The 20,974-nt window shown below is 35.1% G+C and overlaps 1 protein-coding gene across 2 annotated transcripts in view; it reads left to right on the plus strand.

The window, feature by feature from the left end:
* The window catches only part of GRID2 (glutamate ionotropic receptor delta type subunit 2), a 1,411,147-nt gene that overhangs the window by 1,285,670 nt on the left and 104,503 nt on the right, over positions 1–20,974 (plus strand). For both annotated transcript variants that reach the window (XM_068542054.1, XM_068542055.1), the window contains one exon: positions 11,683–11,849. In XM_068542054.1, the coding sequence (XP_068398155.1) occupies positions 11,683–11,849 (167 nt within the window). The remainder of the gene's footprint in view (positions 1–11,682; positions 11,850–20,974) is intronic.

Raw genomic sequence — 20,974 nt, forward strand, 5'->3', positions numbered from 1 at the left:
GTGTTTGTTGGCAATCTGTATATCTTCTTTGGAAAAATGTCTATTTAGGTTTTCTGCCTATTTTTTAATTGGGTTGTTTGTTGTTTTTAATATGTAGCTGCATGAGCCTTTTATATATTCTGGAGATTAATCCTTTGTCTGTTGATTCATTTGCAAATAGTTTCTACCATTCTGAAGGTTGTCTTATCGTCTTGTTTATAGTTTCCTCTGCTGTGCAAAAGCTTTTAAGTTTCATTAGGTCCCATTTGTTTATTTTTGTTTTTATTTCCATTACTATAGGAGGTGGGTTAAAAAAGACTCTTGCTGTGATTTATGTCACAGAGTGTTCTTCCTGTGTTTTCTTCTAAGAGGTCTATAGTGTCTGGTCTTACATTTAGGTCTTTAATCCATTTTGAGTTTATTTTTGTGTATGGTGTTAGGGAGTATTCTAATTTCATTCTTTTACATGTAGCTGTCTAGTTTTCCCAGCACCACTTACTGAAGAGACTGTGTTTTCTCCATTGTATATCCTTGCCTCCTTTGTCATAGATTAGTTGACCATAGGTGCGTGGGTTTATCTCTGGGGTTTCTCTCCTGTTCCATTGATCTATACTTCTGTTTTTGTGCTGGTACCATATTGTCTTGATTACTGTAGCTTTGTAGTATAGTCTGAAGCCAGGAAGTCTGATTCCTCCAGCTCGTTTTTTTCCCTCAAGATTGCTTTGTCTATTTGGGGTCTTTTGTGTCTCCATACAAATTTTAAGATTTTTTGTCTTGTTCTGTAAAAAATGCCATTGGTAATTTGATAAGGATTGCATTGAATCTGCAGCTTGCTTTGGGTGGTATAGTCATTTTCATAATATTGATTCTTCCAATCCAAGTACTTGGTATAATCTCTCCATCTATTTGTGTCATCTTTGATTTCTTTCATCAGGGTCTTATAGTTTTTACATACAGGTCTTTTACCTCCTTAGGTAGGTTTATTCCTAGGTATTTTATTCTTTTAGTTGCAATGGTAAATGGGAGTGTTTCCTTAATTTCTCTTTCAGATCGTTCATTGTTAGTGTATAGGAATGCAAGAGATCTCTCTGCATTAGTTTTGTATTCTGCTACTTTACCCAATTCATTGGTTAACTCTAGTAGTTTTCTGGTGGCATCTTTAGTATTATCTATGTATAGTATCATGTCATCTGCAAACAGTGACACTTCTACTTCTTTTCCAATTTGTATTCCTTTTTTTTCTTTTTCTTCTCTGATTGCCATGGCTAGGACTTCCAAAACTATGTTGAATAATATTGGTGAGCGTGGACATTATTGTCTTGTTCCTGACCTTACAGGAAATGCTTTCATTTCTTCACCATTGGGAATGATGTTTGCTGTGGGTTTGTCATATATGGCCTTTATTATGTTGAGGTAGGTTCCCTCTATGCCCACTTTCTGGAGAGTTTTTATCATAAATGGGTGTTGAATTTTGTCAAAAGCTTTTTCTGCATCTATTGAGATGATCACATGGTTTTTCTCCTTTAATTGGTTAATATGGTGTATCACATTGATTCATTTGCGTATATCGAAGAATCCTTGCATCCCTGGGATAAATCCCACTTGATCATGGTGTATGATCCTTTTAATGTGTTGTTGGGTTCTGTTTGCTAGTATTTTGTTGAGGATTTTTGCATCTATATTCATCAGTGATATTGGTCTGTAATTTTCTTTTTTTGTAGTGTCTTTGTCTGGTTTTGGTATCAGGGTGATGGTGGCCTCATAGAATGAGTTTGGGAGTGTTCCTTCCTCTGCAATTTTTTGGAAGAGTTTGAGAAGGATGGGTGTTAGCTCTTCTCTAAATGTTTGATAGAATTCACCTGTGAAGCCATCTGCTCCTGGACTTTGTTGGAAGATATTTAATCACAGTTTCAATTTCATTACTTGTGATTGGTCTGTTCATATTTTTTATTTCTTCCTGGTTCAGTCTTGGAAGGTTATGCCTTTCTAAGAATTTGTCCATTTCTTCCAGGTTGTCCATTTTATTGGCATAGAGTTGCCTGTAATAGTCTCGTAGGATGCTTTGTATTTCTGTGGTGCCTGTTGTAACTTCTCCTTTTTCATTTCTAATTTTATTGATTTGAGTCCTCTCCCTCTTTTTCTTGATAAGTCTGGCTAAATGTTTGTCAATTTTGTTTATCATCTCACAGAACCAGCTTTTAGTTTTGTTGACCTTTGCTATTGTTTTCTTTGTTTCTATTTCATTTATTTCTGCTCTGACCTTTATGATTTCTTTCATTCTGCTAACTTTGGGTTTTGTTTTTTCTTCTTTCTCTAGTTCCTTTAGGTGTAGGATTAGATTGTTTATTTGAGATTTTTCTAGTTTCTTGAGGTAAGATTGTATTGCTATAAACTTCCCTCTTAGAACTGCTTTTGCTGCATTCCATAGGTTTTGGATCATCATGATTTTGTTGTCATTTGTCTCTAGGTATTTTTTAATTTCCTCTTTGATTTCTTCAGTGATCTCCTGGTTATTTAGTAACGTATTGTTTAACCTCCATGTGTTTGTGTTTTTTACTTTTTTTCCCTGTAATTTGTTTCTTATTTCATAACGTTGTGGTTGGAAAAGATGCTTGATATGATTTCAATTTTCTCAAATTTACCAAGGCTTGAATTGTAACCCAAGATGTGATCTATCCTGGAGAATGTTCCGTTTGCACTTGAGAAGAAAATGTAATCTGCTCTTTTCGGATGGAATGTCCTATAAATATCAATTAAATCTATCTGGTCTATTGTGTCATTTAAAGCTTGTGTTTCCTTCTTAATTTTCTGTCTGGATGATCTGTCCATTGGTGTAAGTGAGGTGTTAAAGTCCCCCACTATTGTTGTGTTACTGTCGATTTCCTCTTTTATAGCTGTTAGCAGTTGCCTTATGTACTGAGGTGCTCCTATGTTGTGTGCATATATGTTTATAATTGTTATATCTTCTTCTTGGATTGATCCCTTGATCATTATGTAGTGTCCTTCCTTGTCTCTTGTAACGTTCTTTATTTTAAAGTCCATTTTGTCCAATATGAGTATTGCTACTCCAGCTTTCTTTTGATTTCCGTCTGCATGGAATATCTTTTTCTATCCCCTCACTTTCAGTCTGTATGTGTCCCTAGGTCTGAAGTGGGTGTCTTGTAGACAGCATATATATGGGTCTTGTTTTTGTATCCATTCAGTGAACCTGTGTCTTTTGGTTAGAGCATTTAATCCATTCACATTTAAGGTAATTATCAAATTATCAATATGTATGTTCCTATTACCATTTTCTTCAGTGTTTTGGTTTGTTTTTGTAGGTCTTTTTCGTCTCTTGTGTTTCCAAGTTAGAGAAGTTCCTTTAGCATTTGTTGTAGAGCTGGTTTGGTGGTGCTGAATTCTCTTAGCTTTTGCTTGTCTGAAAAGCTTTTGATTTCTCTGTCGAATCTGAATGAGATCCTTACCGGGTAGAGTAATCTTAGTTGTAGGTTCTTCCCTTTCATCACTTTAAATATTTCATGCCACCCCCTTCTGGCTTGTAGAGTTTCTGCTGAGAAATCAGCTGTTAACCTTATGGGAGTTCCCTTATACATTGTCATTTTTCCCTTCTTGCTTTTAATAATTTTTCTTTGTCTTTAATTTTTGTCAATTTGATTACTATGTGTCTCGGTATGTCTCTCCTTGGAGTTATCCTGCCTGGGACTCTCTGTGCTCCTGGACTATGCTGCCTATTTCCTTTCCCGTGTTAGGGAAGTTTTCGACTGTAATCTCTTCAAATATTTTCTCAGGTCCTTTCTCTCTCTCTTCTCCTTCTTGGACCCCTATAATGCGAATGTTGGTGCGTTTAATGTTGTCCCAGAGGTCTCTTAGGCTGTCTTCATTTCTTTTCTTCCTTTTTTCTTTATTCTGGTCTGCAGCAGTGAATTCCACCATTCTGTCTTCCAGGTCACTTATCTGATCTTCTGCCTCAGTTATTCTGCTATTGATTCCTTCTAGTGTATTTTTCGTTTCAGTTATTGTATTGTTCATCTCTGTTTCTTTGTTCATTAATTCTTCTAGGTCTTTGTTAAACATTTCTTGCATCATCTTGATCTTTGACTCCATTCTTTTTCTGAGGTCCTGGATCATCTTCACTATCATTATTCTGAATTCTTTTCCTTGATGGTTGCCTATCTCCACTTCGTTTAGTTGTTTTTCTGGGGTTTTATCTTGTTGTTTTATCTGGTACATAGTCCTCTGCCTTTTCATTTTGTCTTTCTTTCTGTGAGTGTGGTTTTCGTTCCACAGGCTGCAGGACTGTAGTTCTTCTTTAATCATACTGTTTTAATGGTTCTCTTTTTTTAAAAGCTTTCATAATGCTTTGTAACATTAGAATTACTAGACACATGTATATAATGGCAATGATAATGTTACCATACATAAAGTTGTCTACAGTTCACAAAGCATTAACAACAATGCTAGAACACTTTTCTAATAGCAAAGCAACATGTCTCCAACTGGGGAGGTCCCCAGATGGTTGTAAAGAAGCTGCAAGGGGATCCAGGAGGCCAGAGTGGCTGTTTGAAACAGAAGAAAATAGCAAAACTCAAAGTAGGTTACTAGAGGAGGCTTCGAGGTCACTCCTATCTCTCTTTTACTGTAGGTGTAGACCCAGAAAGCTAAAATAGCAGGTATGAAAGTTGGTGATGAAGGGTAGCAGAATATGCCACCCCAAAATATGCAACATTGATATATTATTTTGAGCTGCAGACACTTGAAAAACAGCAAATGCAGGGACAGGCTTTCTCTGAACTCCATTTATTTACCTAAAGATAAGTCCTCCAAAAGGAACTCAATTGTCATAAATTCTCTCCTCGGGAGTTTCATCAACCAGGGAATATTGACTCATCACAGAAGAGACTAGAAGTCAACACCACACCCAGACAAGCTTTTGTCACAAACTATCATACCACCCTTCTATTCTTCTAAAGGCCATTCATCTTTGCTAAAAATCATTCACTCTCTCCTAAATGACCTATATCCCCCCTCCCATTCCCTATTTAGGTGGTATTTAATCCTGAATTCTAAATCACTTCTTTGAATTACTCAATTTTTCCTGGGCATCTCCCTTGTATATAGGAGGCACACATGTTGATAAACTTCTGTTTGTTCTTCTCTTCTTAATCTGTCTTTCAGTACAGAGGTCTCACTCAGCTAAGAACTCCTTCCCTACAGTGATTAGTGCAAAAGATCAGAGAGAGCAAGGACTGTGGGATGACTATGCAGATATGAGCAATCAATGTAGAGGAAACTTAACCAAGTATTTTACCCCTCCCACACAAACATTCCCAGAATATGTCAGTTTTTATAATTATATCAAGCCTCATGTTTAAAATTTTTCCTCATTATATTACTTATTTTTAATCAAAAACATTTTATTTAAAAATCGGTGTTCATATGATTGTCAACTTTCAAGATTGTTAAAATGCATATTCCCAGGCCTCAAACACCAAACATTCCAATGCAATAAGTTTGGGGTTGGGTCTGGAGTTTACATTTTTTACCACAAAAATCCCCTGGTAATTCTAATTCTAATAGCATCACATTTTGAGAAACACTGACCCATAGTACCTAACAGAGTGCCTAGGATACGGTAGACACTCCATGAATAGTTACATTGAATGATTTCTTTTATCTGTTTCAAGATCCCATGGTTTGGTTGGGGTTCACTCCCAACAAAGATAAATATCCACTGAGCACAGTAAACTGGTCTGAAGGTTTTAGACCATATTTCATGCAGAACTTTTTATCAAGTATCTGATATTGGCCTGGTCTAAGCAAATATATTAAAAAGGCAGTATAGTTGTCCTTCAGTATTTGCAGGGGATTAGTTCCAGGACCCCCAAAATCCAGGGTTGCTCAAGTCCCTTATATAAAATGATATAGTATTTGCATATAACCTACACACATCCTCCCATGTACTTTAAGTCATCTCTAGATTACTTATCATACCTAATACAATATAAATGCGATGTAAATAGTTGCAAATACAATGTAAATGCTATGTAAATAGTTGCAGGCATATAGCAAATTCAACCTCCAACTTAATCTGGGATAAATCTTTTAGAAACTTTCTGGAATTTTATTTTTTGAATATTTTCTGTCTGTAGTTGGGTGAATCCATGGATGCAAAACCCATGGATACAGAGGGCTGAGTTAAATGTATCAAATATTTTTTTTATATTTTCTTTCTCTACATTTATGTTTAGATATCGTATTCTTTTTACAATATCAGAAAATACAGTCTTACATGTTCTCCCAGTTTTGTGGATTTTTAAAATTTGGGTTCTCTGTCCATTATAATTAATGTTTTACACTATAAGAATTTATTTTGTATATGGTGTGACATAGTGCTTTGATATTGACCTTTTAAAATAATCACTTACTATCTTTTTAAAAATATTTCTTATTTGCCACACTGATTTGGATTGCTGTCTTTGTAATACAGTCTATATATGACATTTGTATACTTTTATCAGTTCTGTAGGCTTTTATGTCTATTCTGCCAATTTTCTATTCTCAAAGAAGTTCTGTGTTATTTTATTTTTAAGCTTTATAGCATGTTTCACTATTTAGTATTCTAAGTTTCCAGTCATTTTTTTTTTCAAAATTTTTTGCTATTCTCATCTATTTTCTTCCAAGTAAATATGCGAAGATTTTAATAAGTCCTAAAACATTCTTTGGACATTTTGCTTAGACTGCATTAAGTATCAAATAACATGAGAAAAACTGACATTTCTTTTACAATTGTGCATCTATTCTTTTAGGAATATGTTACATCTTATCTAGAAATGAGTTCAAGTCTTCTTCAGTCAAGTGTTGAAGATTTCTGTATACAATCTTACTCATTTATGGTTAAATTTATTCCTAGATATTTGTATTTAGTGTAAATGGATATTTTTAGTCAAATTATATATTATCTCTTATTGATGTGTTAATAGAAAAGCAGTTGATTTTCATATATCTATTTATAACCAATCTATATGTTGAAATCTTTCTTTTTTTTTTTTAATTGGGGTATAGTTGCTTTACTTTATAGTTGTGTTAGTTTCTGCTGTACAATGAAGTGAATCAGCTATATGTATACATATATCCCCTCCCTCTTGGATCTCCCTCCCACCCCCACCCATCCCATCCATCTAGGTCACCACAGAGCACCGAGCTGAGCTCCCTGCACTATACAGCATGTTCCCACTAGCTATCTGTTTTACACAGAGCAGTACACATACGTCAATCCCAGTCTCCCAATTCATCCCACACCCCGCAACCCCCGCGTGTCCATACGTCCATTTCCTACATCTGCATCTCTATTCCTACCCTGAAAGTAGGTTCATCTGTACCATTTTTCTAGATTCCACACACATGTGTTAATATACGATATTTGTTTTTCTCTTTCTGACTTACTTCACTCTGTATGACAGACTCTAGGTCCAAACGCATCTCTACAAATGACCCAATTTTGTTCCTTTTCATGGCTGAGTAATATTACATTGTATATATGTACCACATCTCTATTTTCTATTATTTTTTCCATTGATACTTGTGGGCTTCAGAAGTATGTCATCAAATAATGATAATTTTGTCCTAATAGCTTGAAATCAGAATTTGTTTCCTGCTTTATTGCATAGGCTAAAATGATCACAATCATGTTAAGTTTGGGGGGTATAGTAGGCATCATTTTCTTGGCTTTGATGGTAATTCCATTAGAGTTTCAGTTTCCAAAAGATGTGCTGCTTGTTTGAGGTAGTTATTCTATTCTATACATCATTAAAGAAGAATCTTTTTATTTGTGCATTACTAGATAGGTAGATAGATAGATAGATAGATAGATAGATAGATAGATAGATAGATAGATAGATAGGTAGGAGATAAGTAATGGTTTTCAATTTTGTCAAATATCTTTTTGGTGTCTGTTGAAAAATCATTTAAAAATTTTATAAAGCCTCATTTATAATATATATTATCCCAATAACTTTCCTAATACTGAAGCAGTGTTGATAGTTTTTGTTTAATAATGCTACATTTTTCTTCTACTATACCATGAAAATCAGTTTGCTGATATTTTGGGGAGAACAAGACTGAGATTTTTGGAGGTTTCTCATACTTTAGTATCAAGGTTAATTTAGCTCTTTCTTTGTGCTAGAGACATTTTTACTTCTACTTGAGAAAATTTGGTGATTTCTCTTTTTCCAGGAAATTATCAACATTATTGATATTTTAATTTTATTTCTATAGAATCATGCATACAATTATTTTTGAACATCTTTCTGAATATTTTATTTCATTTCCAGTTTCTAGCTATCTGTATTTTTAACTTTATTGATGTACAACTGCCCAAAAAATTATATATATTTAAGGTACACAACTTGATGTTTTGATCTAAGTATACATTGTGAAATGATCACCACAATGAGGCTGATCAACATATCCATCATCTCACATAGTTACGGTTTCTTGTCATAAGGACACTTAAGATCTACCCTCTTAGCAAATTTCAGATATGTAATACCATGTATTGTTAACTCTACTCACCAGAATATATTCATCTTGCATAACTGAGATTTTGTATCCTTTGACCCCCATCTCCCCATTTCTCCCACCTCCCAGCCCCTGTCAACCACCATTCTACTCTGTGCTTCTGTGAGTCTGACTATTTTAGATTCCACATGTAAGTGGGTTCATGTAGTGTTTGTCTTTCTGTGTCTGGTTTATTTCACTTAGCATAATGTCCTCTGGGTTCATCCATGTTGTTGCAAATGGCAGAATTTCCTTCTTGTTGAAAGATGAATAATATTCCATTGTATATTCATTATTCTTTATCCATTTTCTTTACCCATTCATCTGTTGATGAACATTTAAGTTGTTTCTGTACCTTGGCTATTATGAATAATGCTGCGATGACTCTGGGAGTGCATATATATCTTTGAGATCCTGATTTCATTTCTTTTGGATATATACCCGATCATATGGTAGTTCTGTTTTTTTTTTTTTTTTTTGAGGAGCCTCCCTACTAGCTGTAACAATTTACACCCCAACAACAGGGTACAAGGATTCCCTTTTCTCCATCTCCTCTCTTAGACTTGTCATTTCATGTCTTTTTGATAATAGCCATTCTAACAAGTTTGAGATGATATCTCATTGTGGTTTTGATTTGCATTTCCCTGATGATTAGTAATATTGAGCACCTTTTCATGTATCTTTTGGCCTTTTGTATGTCTTCTTTTGAGAAATGTCCTTTTCCCATTTTTTAATCAAGTTATATGTTTTTGCTATGGAGTTGTAGGAGTTCCCTATATATTTTTTTGACATTAACCTCTTATCAGATATATAGTTTGCAAATTTTTTTTACCATTCTATAGCCTGCCTTTTCACTCTGTTGATTATTTCATTTGCTGTGCAGAAGCTTTTTAGTTTGATAGCTCATTTGTCTGTTTTTGCTTTCATTTCCTATGTTTTTGATCATGTCATATCCAAAAATCATTATCCAGACAAATGTCAAGATGCTTTTTCCCTGTGTTTTCTCCTAGGAATTTTACAGTTTCAGGTCCTATGCTTAAGTCTTTAATCCATTTTGAGTTGAGTTTTGTATATGGTGTGAGATAGGAGTCCAAGTTCATTTTCTCTGTGTGGATATCCAGTTTTCCCAGCTTCGTTTATTGAAGAGATTATCCTGTCCCTATTATGTATTCTTGGCATCCTTTCAGAAGATTAGTTGACCATAAATGTGTGGATCTGTTTCTGGGATCTCTATTTTGCTCCCTTGATCTATATGTCTGTTTTTATGCCAGTACCATAGTGTTTCAATTACTATAGCTTTGCAACATATTTTAAAATCAGGAGGCATGATGCCTCCAGGTTTGTTCTTCTTGCTCAAGATTGCTTTGGTAATCTTGGGTCTTTTGTGGTTACATATGAATTTTAGGATTGTTTTTTCTATTTCTGTAAAGAATGCCATTGGAATTTTGATAGGGATTTTATTGAATCTGTATATCACTTTGGGTAGTAGGGATATTTTAACAATATTTTTCCAATCCATGAACATAAGATGTTTTTCCATTTATCTGTGTCTTCTTTAATTCCCTTCATTACTGTAATTTTCACTGTACAAATCTTTCACCTCTTCGGTTTAGTTTCTTCTATTCTTTTTGTTGTTTTGTAAATGGGATTTTCTTAATTTCCTTTTCAGATAGTTCATTGTTTGTGTATAGAAATGCCACAATTTTTTGTATGTTTATTTTGTGTCCTGTAACTTGACTGAATTTGTTTATTAGTTTTAGTAGTTTTTTTGTATACTCTTTAGGATTTTCTACACATATGATCATGTCATCTGCAAATAGAGATAATTTCACTTCTTCCTTTCAAATGTGGATTTTTTTTCTTGTCTAATTACTCTGGCTAGAACTTCCAGTACTGTATTGAATAGAAGTGGTGAGAATGGACATCCTTACCTGTTACCTTTACATATCTGGAGTAGAGTCCACAGGGAAATAGGGCTGCTTCTAAGACTGCAGCCAGGACCACAGTTAGCCAACCGGCCACTGGGGTACAGGCCTACCTTCTGAAAGCATTCTTTGTCAGTTTTAGACTCCACCAGAGTTTTGCAGCCTGGGTCCCAAGGCTCACACAAAGGCACTTTTGTCTGTAGATGGCTGCCAAATAGTCATTTCTCTGGGGTTATGAAGGTGGGGGACCTCCTATTCACCCATTTTGTGGCATCATTCCCTCTACCTGTACTTATACATTTTTTCTTTTTCCCTAATCAGATTTACCAAGAAATTACTTTCCCCTCAAATAAATAAATAAGCAAATAAACAAACTGAATATTTGATTTAATTATTAGTTCTGTTTATTTTATGAATTCATTAAGTTCTGTATATGTAATAATTTTCTAAATTAACTTTATTAATATCAGTATTTATTTTTGATAAAATTTTGACTTAGGTTACTGAGGGAAAAAAAGATAATCACTAAACGATATTGTAAACAACCCAGAATAAAGTCATGTTCCCTACATGGTGATAGACAAGGTTGTATAATTATTTTTTTCCTTATCGCAATGCCCACCAAGTTTGGCTACAAGATTACCATAGGTCACACTTGGCAACAGATTAACTTAGAAGGACAAGAAATATATCTTGCCAGCAGACCAGTGTTAGTTATTTCTCTTCAGTGTGAGTTTTACTTGCAGAATTCATTTAGAATATAGATCACAGGCAAGAAGATGATACCCATATTGGGTGGGTGCAAAAGCCTATCTGGCTTAGAAGCTTAATAATCCAAAGGAGTCAATATCTCTTGTAACAACTCCAAAAGCAGAATTTCCAGGGTCCACAAAGACACAAGGCCAGCTATAAGAATTACTGCACTCAGAGAAACTCAATGACATGGTTTCCTTTCCTGCATTTACTCTTCCAGTTCAGATGACATTTACTACTCAGGCGTCATTTTACATTCCAACTTTATTACATTTCCAAGAGAACAGAGCTGTAAATTAACCAGAAGCCAAATTCTCATGCAGAATAGGTGTTTAGTTTGAAATACAGGTCCTATTAATTTTTTGCACAATTAAATATATACCAATGTAACATTTTTTATCCTGTCTATATGACTTAAAATTCCAACCTTAAATCCTATTTTCTTCTTTTGTTCTCCATATTTGCACAGGTAAAATTTGGAAATTATGCTTTTGTATGGGATGCAGCTGTCTTGGAATACGTGGCTATCAATGACCCAGACTGCTCCTTTTACACCATTGGGAATACTGTTGCTGATCGAGGATATGGAATTGCGTTGCAGCATGGCAGTCCTTACCGGGATGTTTTTTCACAAAGGTAAGATTTGTGTGTGGTCCAAATAAGAAGAGAGGAAATATAGAAAAAGGAAAATCCACTTGGTTACCCCATTTAGTTTACTACATTTTGCTTTCTTTGTTTGGAAAACCACAGTAAACAACAACAACAACAAAAGGGAATTATAAGTGGTTGTTCAATAAGACATTTCCTAAAGCATGTACTGAAGTATTATTTTTCTCATAAAAAGGGAAAAGTTACTGCGGCATATAACTGGTTATTCTCAAAAAACTGACATACAAAATAAAATAAAAACTTAATTGAGTTTAGCCTCTGAATTTTTAGGGACTAAAACTGTCATAGAGTTAGCAAAATTCATTCATTTCTAAAAACACCAAAGCATAAAATAAACTTCAGGACCAAGTTAAAGTTTTGAAGCAAATACTGATAGGGATGTTTCCATATCAATTTTGCAAAGGAAAAGAGTAAAAATTTTAGAGTCTGTCATTGGTGTCAAAGTATACATGAAACTTTGTCATGGAAATTTAGGAGACAGTTTATTAAGAAATTATACTCATCCTCAAATCAGAATTTTCTATTATAAGTTGTTTAAGAAAGAAAATTTTAAATGTATATTTTATATTAATGATGTAGATGAAAGACTTGGGCCTGAAAGGAATTTACAAGATCACTGCATTTTATTATCTCTACTACCAAACCAGGTTGGACCTAAGAGAGAGAAATATCTTTCAGGTAGAAGTATGTTCTATTTGCCACTGATTTATTTGATTTATTACTAGATAGTTTTGTACCTATTTTCTAAAAGCTAAAGCCAGATGAAAGAGAGCAGTACTGGGTAGTACTCTAGGTAGTACTAAGGCCCCAAATTTTAAACTATTTGAGTTGTATTCCTCCAAATTTCAAGATAACAAAAAGCCAGGCATTTTGTGTTTAACAAAACAAGTCAGTAGTCCAAATTTATGTTATAACTCTTCTGTTAGCTAACTAAAAACTTAGGCCTCTCTCTTTATCAGCAAATGAAGATGTTAAATTAACTCTAGGGTCCTACATTAGTCACCTTTTCTGTGTAGCAAACAACCCAAATCAGTGACTTTAAAAACGTTATTTCTCAGGACTTCCCTGGTGGTCCAGTGGTTAAGACTTCGCCTTCCAATGCAGAGGGGGTGCAGGTTTGATCACTGGTCAGGTAGTTAAGATCCCACATGCCTCGCGGCCAAAATTCCAAAACATAAAACAGAAGCAATATTGTAACAAATTCAATAAAGACTGTAAAAACTGGTCCACATCAAAAAAAAAATCCTAAAAAAAAAAGTTATTTCTTATTGATGGAACATAAGGGCTGTGATTTGGCTGAATTCTGCTGCGAGTTGCGGGTCAACTGCAGGTCTCTATGCAGCTTCTCACCCCAGGGACCACCACTGTTCTTCTACTTGTTAGAAGAGGCACACCATTGTTTTTATGAATTTAGAAGAGAGGATGGAAAGCATAATGGAATGAAGGGCATGCCAGGGTTTTATGGTAAAAGACCAACAGAGAAGTTTAATGGATCCTTAACATGAACCAGGTCATCAGGAAAAGGACTGTTTATTCCTTAGTTGCAGTTAATTGGCTTTTTCTTCACTACAGATATTTTTTTGTTTCCAGACCTGATTTCTGGGGCTTTTATGCCAAAAAAAATGAAGCCAATAAAATCAATACACAAACATAATAGCAATTAAAGAAATATTTAATCAATCACACCAAATGTTCTATTCCTTATTATCCATGTGGTGTTTTACCTTACAGAGATTTTAATTCTGAGTGAATATATTTCATTGAACTACTAAAACACAATATTAAGCAATGAGCATTATTTTTCCTTTGATTAGCATCATGGATGTTGACAATTTAAATTGTCCTTCTCTGTGGAGTTCCTTAATAATGACACCCTGCGTCCTAGTCCCCTGGACATCTGGAGAAAGAGAGAGGAAAGAAACATGATCTGGCCAGCCCCGTCTATACACACGTGCAGCGTTAATCTATCACCCAAACTCTCTCCCTGAACCCAGAAAATATCTGCATTCATTCCCTTTTGCTACAGCCATCAGGGAAAAAAGAACTCCTTTTTATTAACTAATTTTAAAGTTATAGAGACCATCACACTTAATCATTGTATTATATTTTAGAAATTATTATAAATAGCTTTACTACAACAACTTATCCTGGACCACTGGTTAGACTAGATCATTGATTGCTCATGTGATTATATTCAGTGAAATGACAGTATTCAGAGTGATTTTTAATAAGTAAATACTAATTATATCTCAAGTAACTATGTGCCTATACCACACGTATTAGATATCAAAGTACTTTAATATGTAATAAATATTATATAATGATATAGTAACTACATTTATTATCTGCTATCTGCCCAATATCTTGTATGCTTATACGTTTTAATGACTTCAGAACAATCATATGAAATGTTGTGTATTTGTTTATTACACACTTGCATATTAGTGCACAGTTATTAGTCTACAAGTACATACACTGAGTGGGTGGTCCTGAGCTTTGGCAAGCATCATGCCAGGCATCAGAGGCATAGGCTGTAGTGATACGCTCACTTGTACAATTGTATGCGAGTGGGCATGCACAGGAGTGACTTTTAAGGACCAGTAAGTGCTACAATGTATGACTGTAGATTTGGATAGAAGAATTTTGTTTCATTGGTCTCTACAAACACTAGATAATTTGGTAGCAGAAATTAAAGAATTTATATATCTCACCAGATATATGGGTCAGAGTACTAGTGTGGTGGGTAATGTTCACAATGAATTCTCTGACACTATTTGTTCATCAAATGTTTTCTGTGGCCTTTTTCTCATAATAGTTCTTAGTATAATAAAATCATCAAAAGTTGTTACATGAAAGACATCTATGAATGGAAGAGAACTGAATTTTTCAGAGTGATATCATTATGCTGTTAATAAAATTAGTTCCAGTGTTGATCTTAGAGCCTTAACTATTCATAAGGCTAAAAAGATAACAAAAAAATATTTATTGAGCATTTAGTACAAGCTCACCTGTGTTCTCAAATCTTAGTGGGTGTCAAGGAGTAACTAACTCATGAGTTGAATTTTATGCTTTATCAATAAAAGAGTCCCTTTTTGCCTATTGGCTGCTAACCCTAAACTTTGGGAATAGAACCACCTAGTGACACAAAAACAAGGACATATTTCAAACTGCATGGAGAATGATTTTGTTGAATTCATGGAGAGTGGAAAAGATGCATAAACAATATTTCAACCTAATCACAGAATTTCAGAATTTTTAGAAATGGAATGAACAGTAGTTCCGTTTTTTACCAGGGGTGTAACTAGTCCAAAGGGGTAAATAACTTGCTCAGAATCACAAAAAAGCAATAAAACTGGAAATTTTTGAAATCTTCTACTTCTATGTTTTTTGGTGTTCATGCACCTTGTCTTCCCTTATCTTTCTTTTAAAAGCTTATAAAAATAATATAAAACATACTGTATAATGCTTACTGTGTACCAGACCCTGAGTTCTTACATGAGGTAAGTACTATTATTATCCTCATTTTATAGACACAGAAACTGAGACAGATGAGGTAAAGTAATTTGTCCAAGTTCACCAAGCTATTGAGTATTAGAACTGAGATTCAAATCCAGACATGCTGGCTCCCAAAATTGACGTACACTTTTAACAAACTGTGTTTTATTTATTGTCTTTCTGTGATCCAGTATCTTTTTATTGAGCACAGATTAGATTTCCAGGACAGGTTTTCCTTATCACATACTCTGATTTGTCAGAGTAACAAACTGTGTTTTAAATAAACACTTAGAGATTGCCTCTCTTATCTCTCTCTCTTCCTCTCTCTCTTAGGGGCACAGAATAGAATTAATCATAACCCTTGATTTATGATGTTTTCATTATTTGTCTATAATTGGCAATTTTCATTTGTTTAGTTTTGGACTACTTGGATATAGTCTTTTTCCAGTGCCTACCTCATGCCTGCATAGAGTAAGCATTCAATAAATATTTGATGAATGAATAAAAGATCTACCTCACTTTGTGCTCAGACATGATCCTATTTACTTATAATCAAATACGTTGAGTACTTATCCTTTGTGCTTACTTGTTGTTAAAAAGTCTTCTATCTTCTCTTATCATAATAATTTTCTGTTTATCTTGGTTTTTCTAATTTTTCATACAATGATTAGTAAAACTGACAAGAAAGAGAAAACAAACATCACATGTCCACCTCTCTTTCCACTCACAGCTGTAAGAAGTTTTATACTTTCATTCCCAAAAGGAAGGTAGAAAATATTTATTTAACTTAAAATCATAGAGCCCTAATCCTTTTACTTCCCAACTTTCTAAGCACTTTGTTCCCTTTTCAGGAAGAGAAAAAAGCAGCTCCACTGATTGCCTATAGCAGCTCCAAAATAAGTCACCAACTTGCTTAAAGCTCTGCACTCGGTTGGCTGGAAGGATATAACCAGAAGTCAAACAAACAAATTAATTGTTTTCTCTTTAGACATACAAAGTATATACAGTTCCTCCATTCTGAGAGCAGGAGTGACATTATCGAGATACATATGTCAACATTAAGTAATATGAACTTATACATTAAACTGCATTGTATAGACAATGCTGAAAAAATTAGAGAAAAGGAAATCATTGCTGAGTAGGATAGTAAAGATTTTATTAGACTTGAGCTGGAAGACTTCAAGGGAAAATAGAATTTGGATATGGGGACAGGTACAGGTAAGAAAAACATGAAACTCAGAAAAGCATGAAATAACAAGTGAAAACTGTCATCGTGTATTGAAAGGACAATGAGAAAGAACAACTTGACTGGAGAGAATGTTGGCAGGTGAATACAGGTAGAGAAGCGAAAATTAAATGTGATACACCAGAATATTGATAGCTGCTATCTAATAAGCATATACTATGCTAAACACTTGATGTATTTCATATAATGCTCACCACAACTCTGTGAATTGGGCATTATTAATTGCATTTATAAATTTGAGGAAACTGAGACTCAAAGTTAAGTGTCTTACAAAGTCATACATTAATGACAAGTAGAGCTAGGACTCAAACACAGTTTAGAGCTCGTGTCCTCACCAGCTTTGTGGGGTTCTGAAGAGGAGACTATCTAGACAAAGGAGTATTTGAAGGGTCCCAGGTGTTGGGTTAGACAAAGACAGAGTTTAACTGAGGAAGGCCATTTACAAGGCAGTTGTAGTATTCCAGCTGTGAAGCAGTGAGAATATTCTCAATGAGAAGAAGGAGAAAAGATTAGAAAAAAGGTACAGTTTGAAGAGGGATGGACAGGACTTGGTGGAAATCAGAAGAGTACATATAATCCAGGAATCTGAAAGAGAAAGGAGGTGCAGATCCAAGTGGCCATAAACAGCCCACTCTTTTCTTCTCCTTCCAACTCTTATTTTTCCTTCTTGTTCATCTATTACAAGTTTTGTATAAGCTCTATTTCACCTCCAAGTAAAACCAACTGGAAAATTATTTCTCGAAAAGTAATGGGTATTTTAAAACAACAACATGATAATCCACTACTTAGTAGATACTTTGATATGTCAAACAATCTTCTGGCTTACAGATTTTTGTTCTACAGTTGCTCAAATCATGTTTATATATCCCTAGTAGTATTGTTCTTCTCTCTCACACACCAGATATTATTTTTTTAATTATATATACGGTTGACCCTTGAACAACATGGGTGTGAACTGCTCAGGCCCACTCATACACGGATTTTTTTTTAATAGTAAATATTATAGTACTACATGATTCACTGTTGGTTGAATCCAGGGATGCAGAATGGCAGACATGCAGGAACCTCAGATAAGGAGGAACCTAGGATACCCCTATAACATAAGTTACATGCAAATTTGCTACTATAAGGAAGGTCAGCACTGCTAACCCCACATTGTTCAAGGGTCAACTGTATATACCAACACTTACACACACGCACGCGCGCACACACACACACAGAGCGCTAAAACCAACTGATTTCATCACATTCACATTCTCTGTTCTAGGTCAAGAAAAATAGATAGTTTAGATGCACATGTTTATATAAAGTAAGGAAATATGTTTGAGGAGCTGCAAAACCAGAGGGAACATTGAAGGTTCACTTTCAAAGGGAGATAGTAGAAGAAAATAATAATATATGTTTATACATATATTTTTATTTAAGATAATAATATACATTTTAACATTTAAATGAAGGAAGTCATTTTCTTTTCTCATGTAATATGCATATTTTAAACAAGGAATAGCCTCTGGAAACCACTGAAAGGAATGTACTATTCATATTTCAAAGCAATCCCCCTTTAAAACATTTGTTTTACATTTAGAATGCTGAATTTAGGGAACTTCAATGAAAGAGAAAAAGTGAGGTAGCTTTTTTGTCATTTTTTTCTGTTTCCTGAATCCTGATGGAGCTATTTTTATGACTAACATCCTGTGGGCTTTACCAATCACTCTGACTGCTGCTTCCAGTGGAGAACCAAAGTGATTTACATTTACTGCAGTATTTGGTCTAAATAAATGGAGGTATAAGTACAGTTGATGATATTTCCAGTATGTGAATATTTCAAAAATATTTATCATATATGCTACTATATGATTTGAGATTAGTTTTATTAATCTTGCAAAGAAGTAGAGAAATTTTAAGAAAATGACAAAACTTTACTAAGCATATAGCATTCTCACTGCTGAACACAAACTCAGCCATCAGGCAGTGCAATCCCATGGAGTAGACCCTGAAGTGTTACGTGATTCTGTTTCCCTTGTACTTACGTCATATAGCATTTGGGGAGCACTTCATCCAAGGTACAAGAGAGTACTGTTTATAAACAAGAATCTTTATTAGACTTTTTTGAGAAAAGTACTGAGGTACAGAGAAGATAGATGACCAGTGCAAGACACAAAGCAGTATTTCAGCTGAATAATGAGTCTGTGACATTGGACCAAGCTCTTTTGCAAGAAGCAAGTTGGATTAGCCTTTTTTAAAAATAAGATTTGTGCTGTTTCTTGATCTGAGTAAGTATCATTTCATTCAAGAGGCAGTTGTTTTCAAAAAGCATAGTTATTATAGTGGTATAAATTAGGTGAGACTAAAGGCTGAGTTTTTAACACAACATTGCAGAACTTAAAACGATAAATGTGTATTGCACTTCAAAGCACACATTCATGCACACACGTGGACGCACACACAGTCACGCACACACACACACACACACACACACACACACACACACCCTCCAGGGTCAATTATAAGCCTCTCTCAAAAACACTCTTATTCCATTATACTTACATAACAGTTTTTCTATTCAAACGACCCATTTTACTCACCAGACTCAGCCCCAAGACATTTTTTACTGTTTTAAAAATTCAATCTCCTTTTAAAGGGAAAATTTGATATCACTGAGGATAATCAAAAATGTGCTACTTTTTTATAGACCCTTAAAATACTGTAAGCGTAGTGACAACATGGGAATAAGCACATGGGCTCCCATGATAACTATGTTGATAGAAGAAACAACCTTAAAATATGAGACATGAATGCGACTTTGGCATGCATGTAGATGAACTCCCTAATTTGGCATATGTGAAACCGGGAAGGGAATTTGGGTGACTTGCCCAGAGTCTAACCCTTGGTCAGAACATGCCCTGGGGTGACAAGTCCAGGCTGCCGGGCCAGTGTGCCATCCTACCCTGTTCTGCCAGTTCCCTTTGTTAAAAAGTTTTAGCTCTAAAATTTACTAGTAAAATAAATGTTTTAAGAAGCACATTTATATCTTACATAAAGGAGCCAGGGATATTACTTAGTAAATACATTTAACAACGAGTACATCTGTTTTTAAATTATCATTACTTTATAGACATGCAGAAAAAGTAGCACAAGTGACGGATAGAACGCTATGGATTATGTTATCCTTAACTTATAGAGAAACTATACTATAGCCTAAGATAATAGTTAACATTCATTAAAGGCTTACTATGAGCCGACCAGGTGCTACATAAGTGCCCTAACTATATTAAGTCATTTAATCCTCCCAATAACCATAAGAGGTAAATACCATGATCAACTTCCTTTTACAGATGAGGAAACTGAGTCACAGAAAAGCTGAGCAGTTTTCCAAGGAAATAAAGCTAATAAGTTGCAGAGCCAGGTTTGAACTCATGCTGTCAAACACCATAATGCCGTAGTTCCCACTCCCACTTCCCTAAACACACACACCCCTGTGTGCACCAGGGTAACAAGCATCCAAAGTGTCTTCATGCCTGCTCCTGGAGCTGCTTTCTCTCACATTAAGATACTGAATGGCATTTTAGTTCACCTGAAATTCAGGTAACTTTCAGAATCTTAAACAGCATGCCAACAGTAAGAGTCTCCCATTATGATGAGGGGGCAGATCCATTTGAAACTGAAGCCGCCTTGCATCAGCTGATCAGAAGTAAACAGTACAAGTACTGAAACTTGAAAGCTGTGGGAGGATACTGTAATTATTTTCCCTCCCTTTTATCTTCTTTTGCTACAAATAGCTTAAGACTATACTTGGCCAAAACTTTAATTCTTCCTTCATGGAGGTTTTTGTTCGTCATGACTTTTTTTTAATAAATTTATTTTATTTATTTATTTTTGGCTGCATTGGGTCTTCGTTGCTGTGCACGGGCTTTCTCTAGTTGTGGTGAGCGGGGGCTACTCTTCATTGCAGTGCACGGGCTTCTCATTGCAGTGGCTTCTCTTGTTGCAGAGCATGGGCTCTAGGCTCACGGGCTTCAGTAGTTGTGGCATGTGGGCTTAGTAGTTGTGGCTCGCAGGCTCTACAGCGCAGGCTCGGTAGTTGTGGCGCACGGGCTTAGTTGCTCCGCAGCATGTGGGATCTTCCCCGACCAGGGTTCAAACCCGTGTCCCCTGCATTGGCAGGCAGATTCTTAACCACTGCACCACCAGGGAAGCCCCCATCATGACTTTTTAATGGGACGAATCCATAATTGCCTTTTATCTATCTCATTTCATAGTTCTTTAAGCAGCTTGAAAAAACTAACTTCATACTTGGCCAGATTGACTAATCACATGTTGAATGCTTACTAATATGAAACAGAGCCTACAG

This window comes from Eschrichtius robustus, chromosome 4 (assembly GCF_028021215.1).
Source record: "Eschrichtius robustus isolate mEscRob2 chromosome 4, mEscRob2.pri, whole genome shotgun sequence".
Classification (NCBI taxonomy): Eukaryota; Metazoa; Chordata; class Mammalia; order Artiodactyla; family Eschrichtiidae; genus Eschrichtius; species Eschrichtius robustus.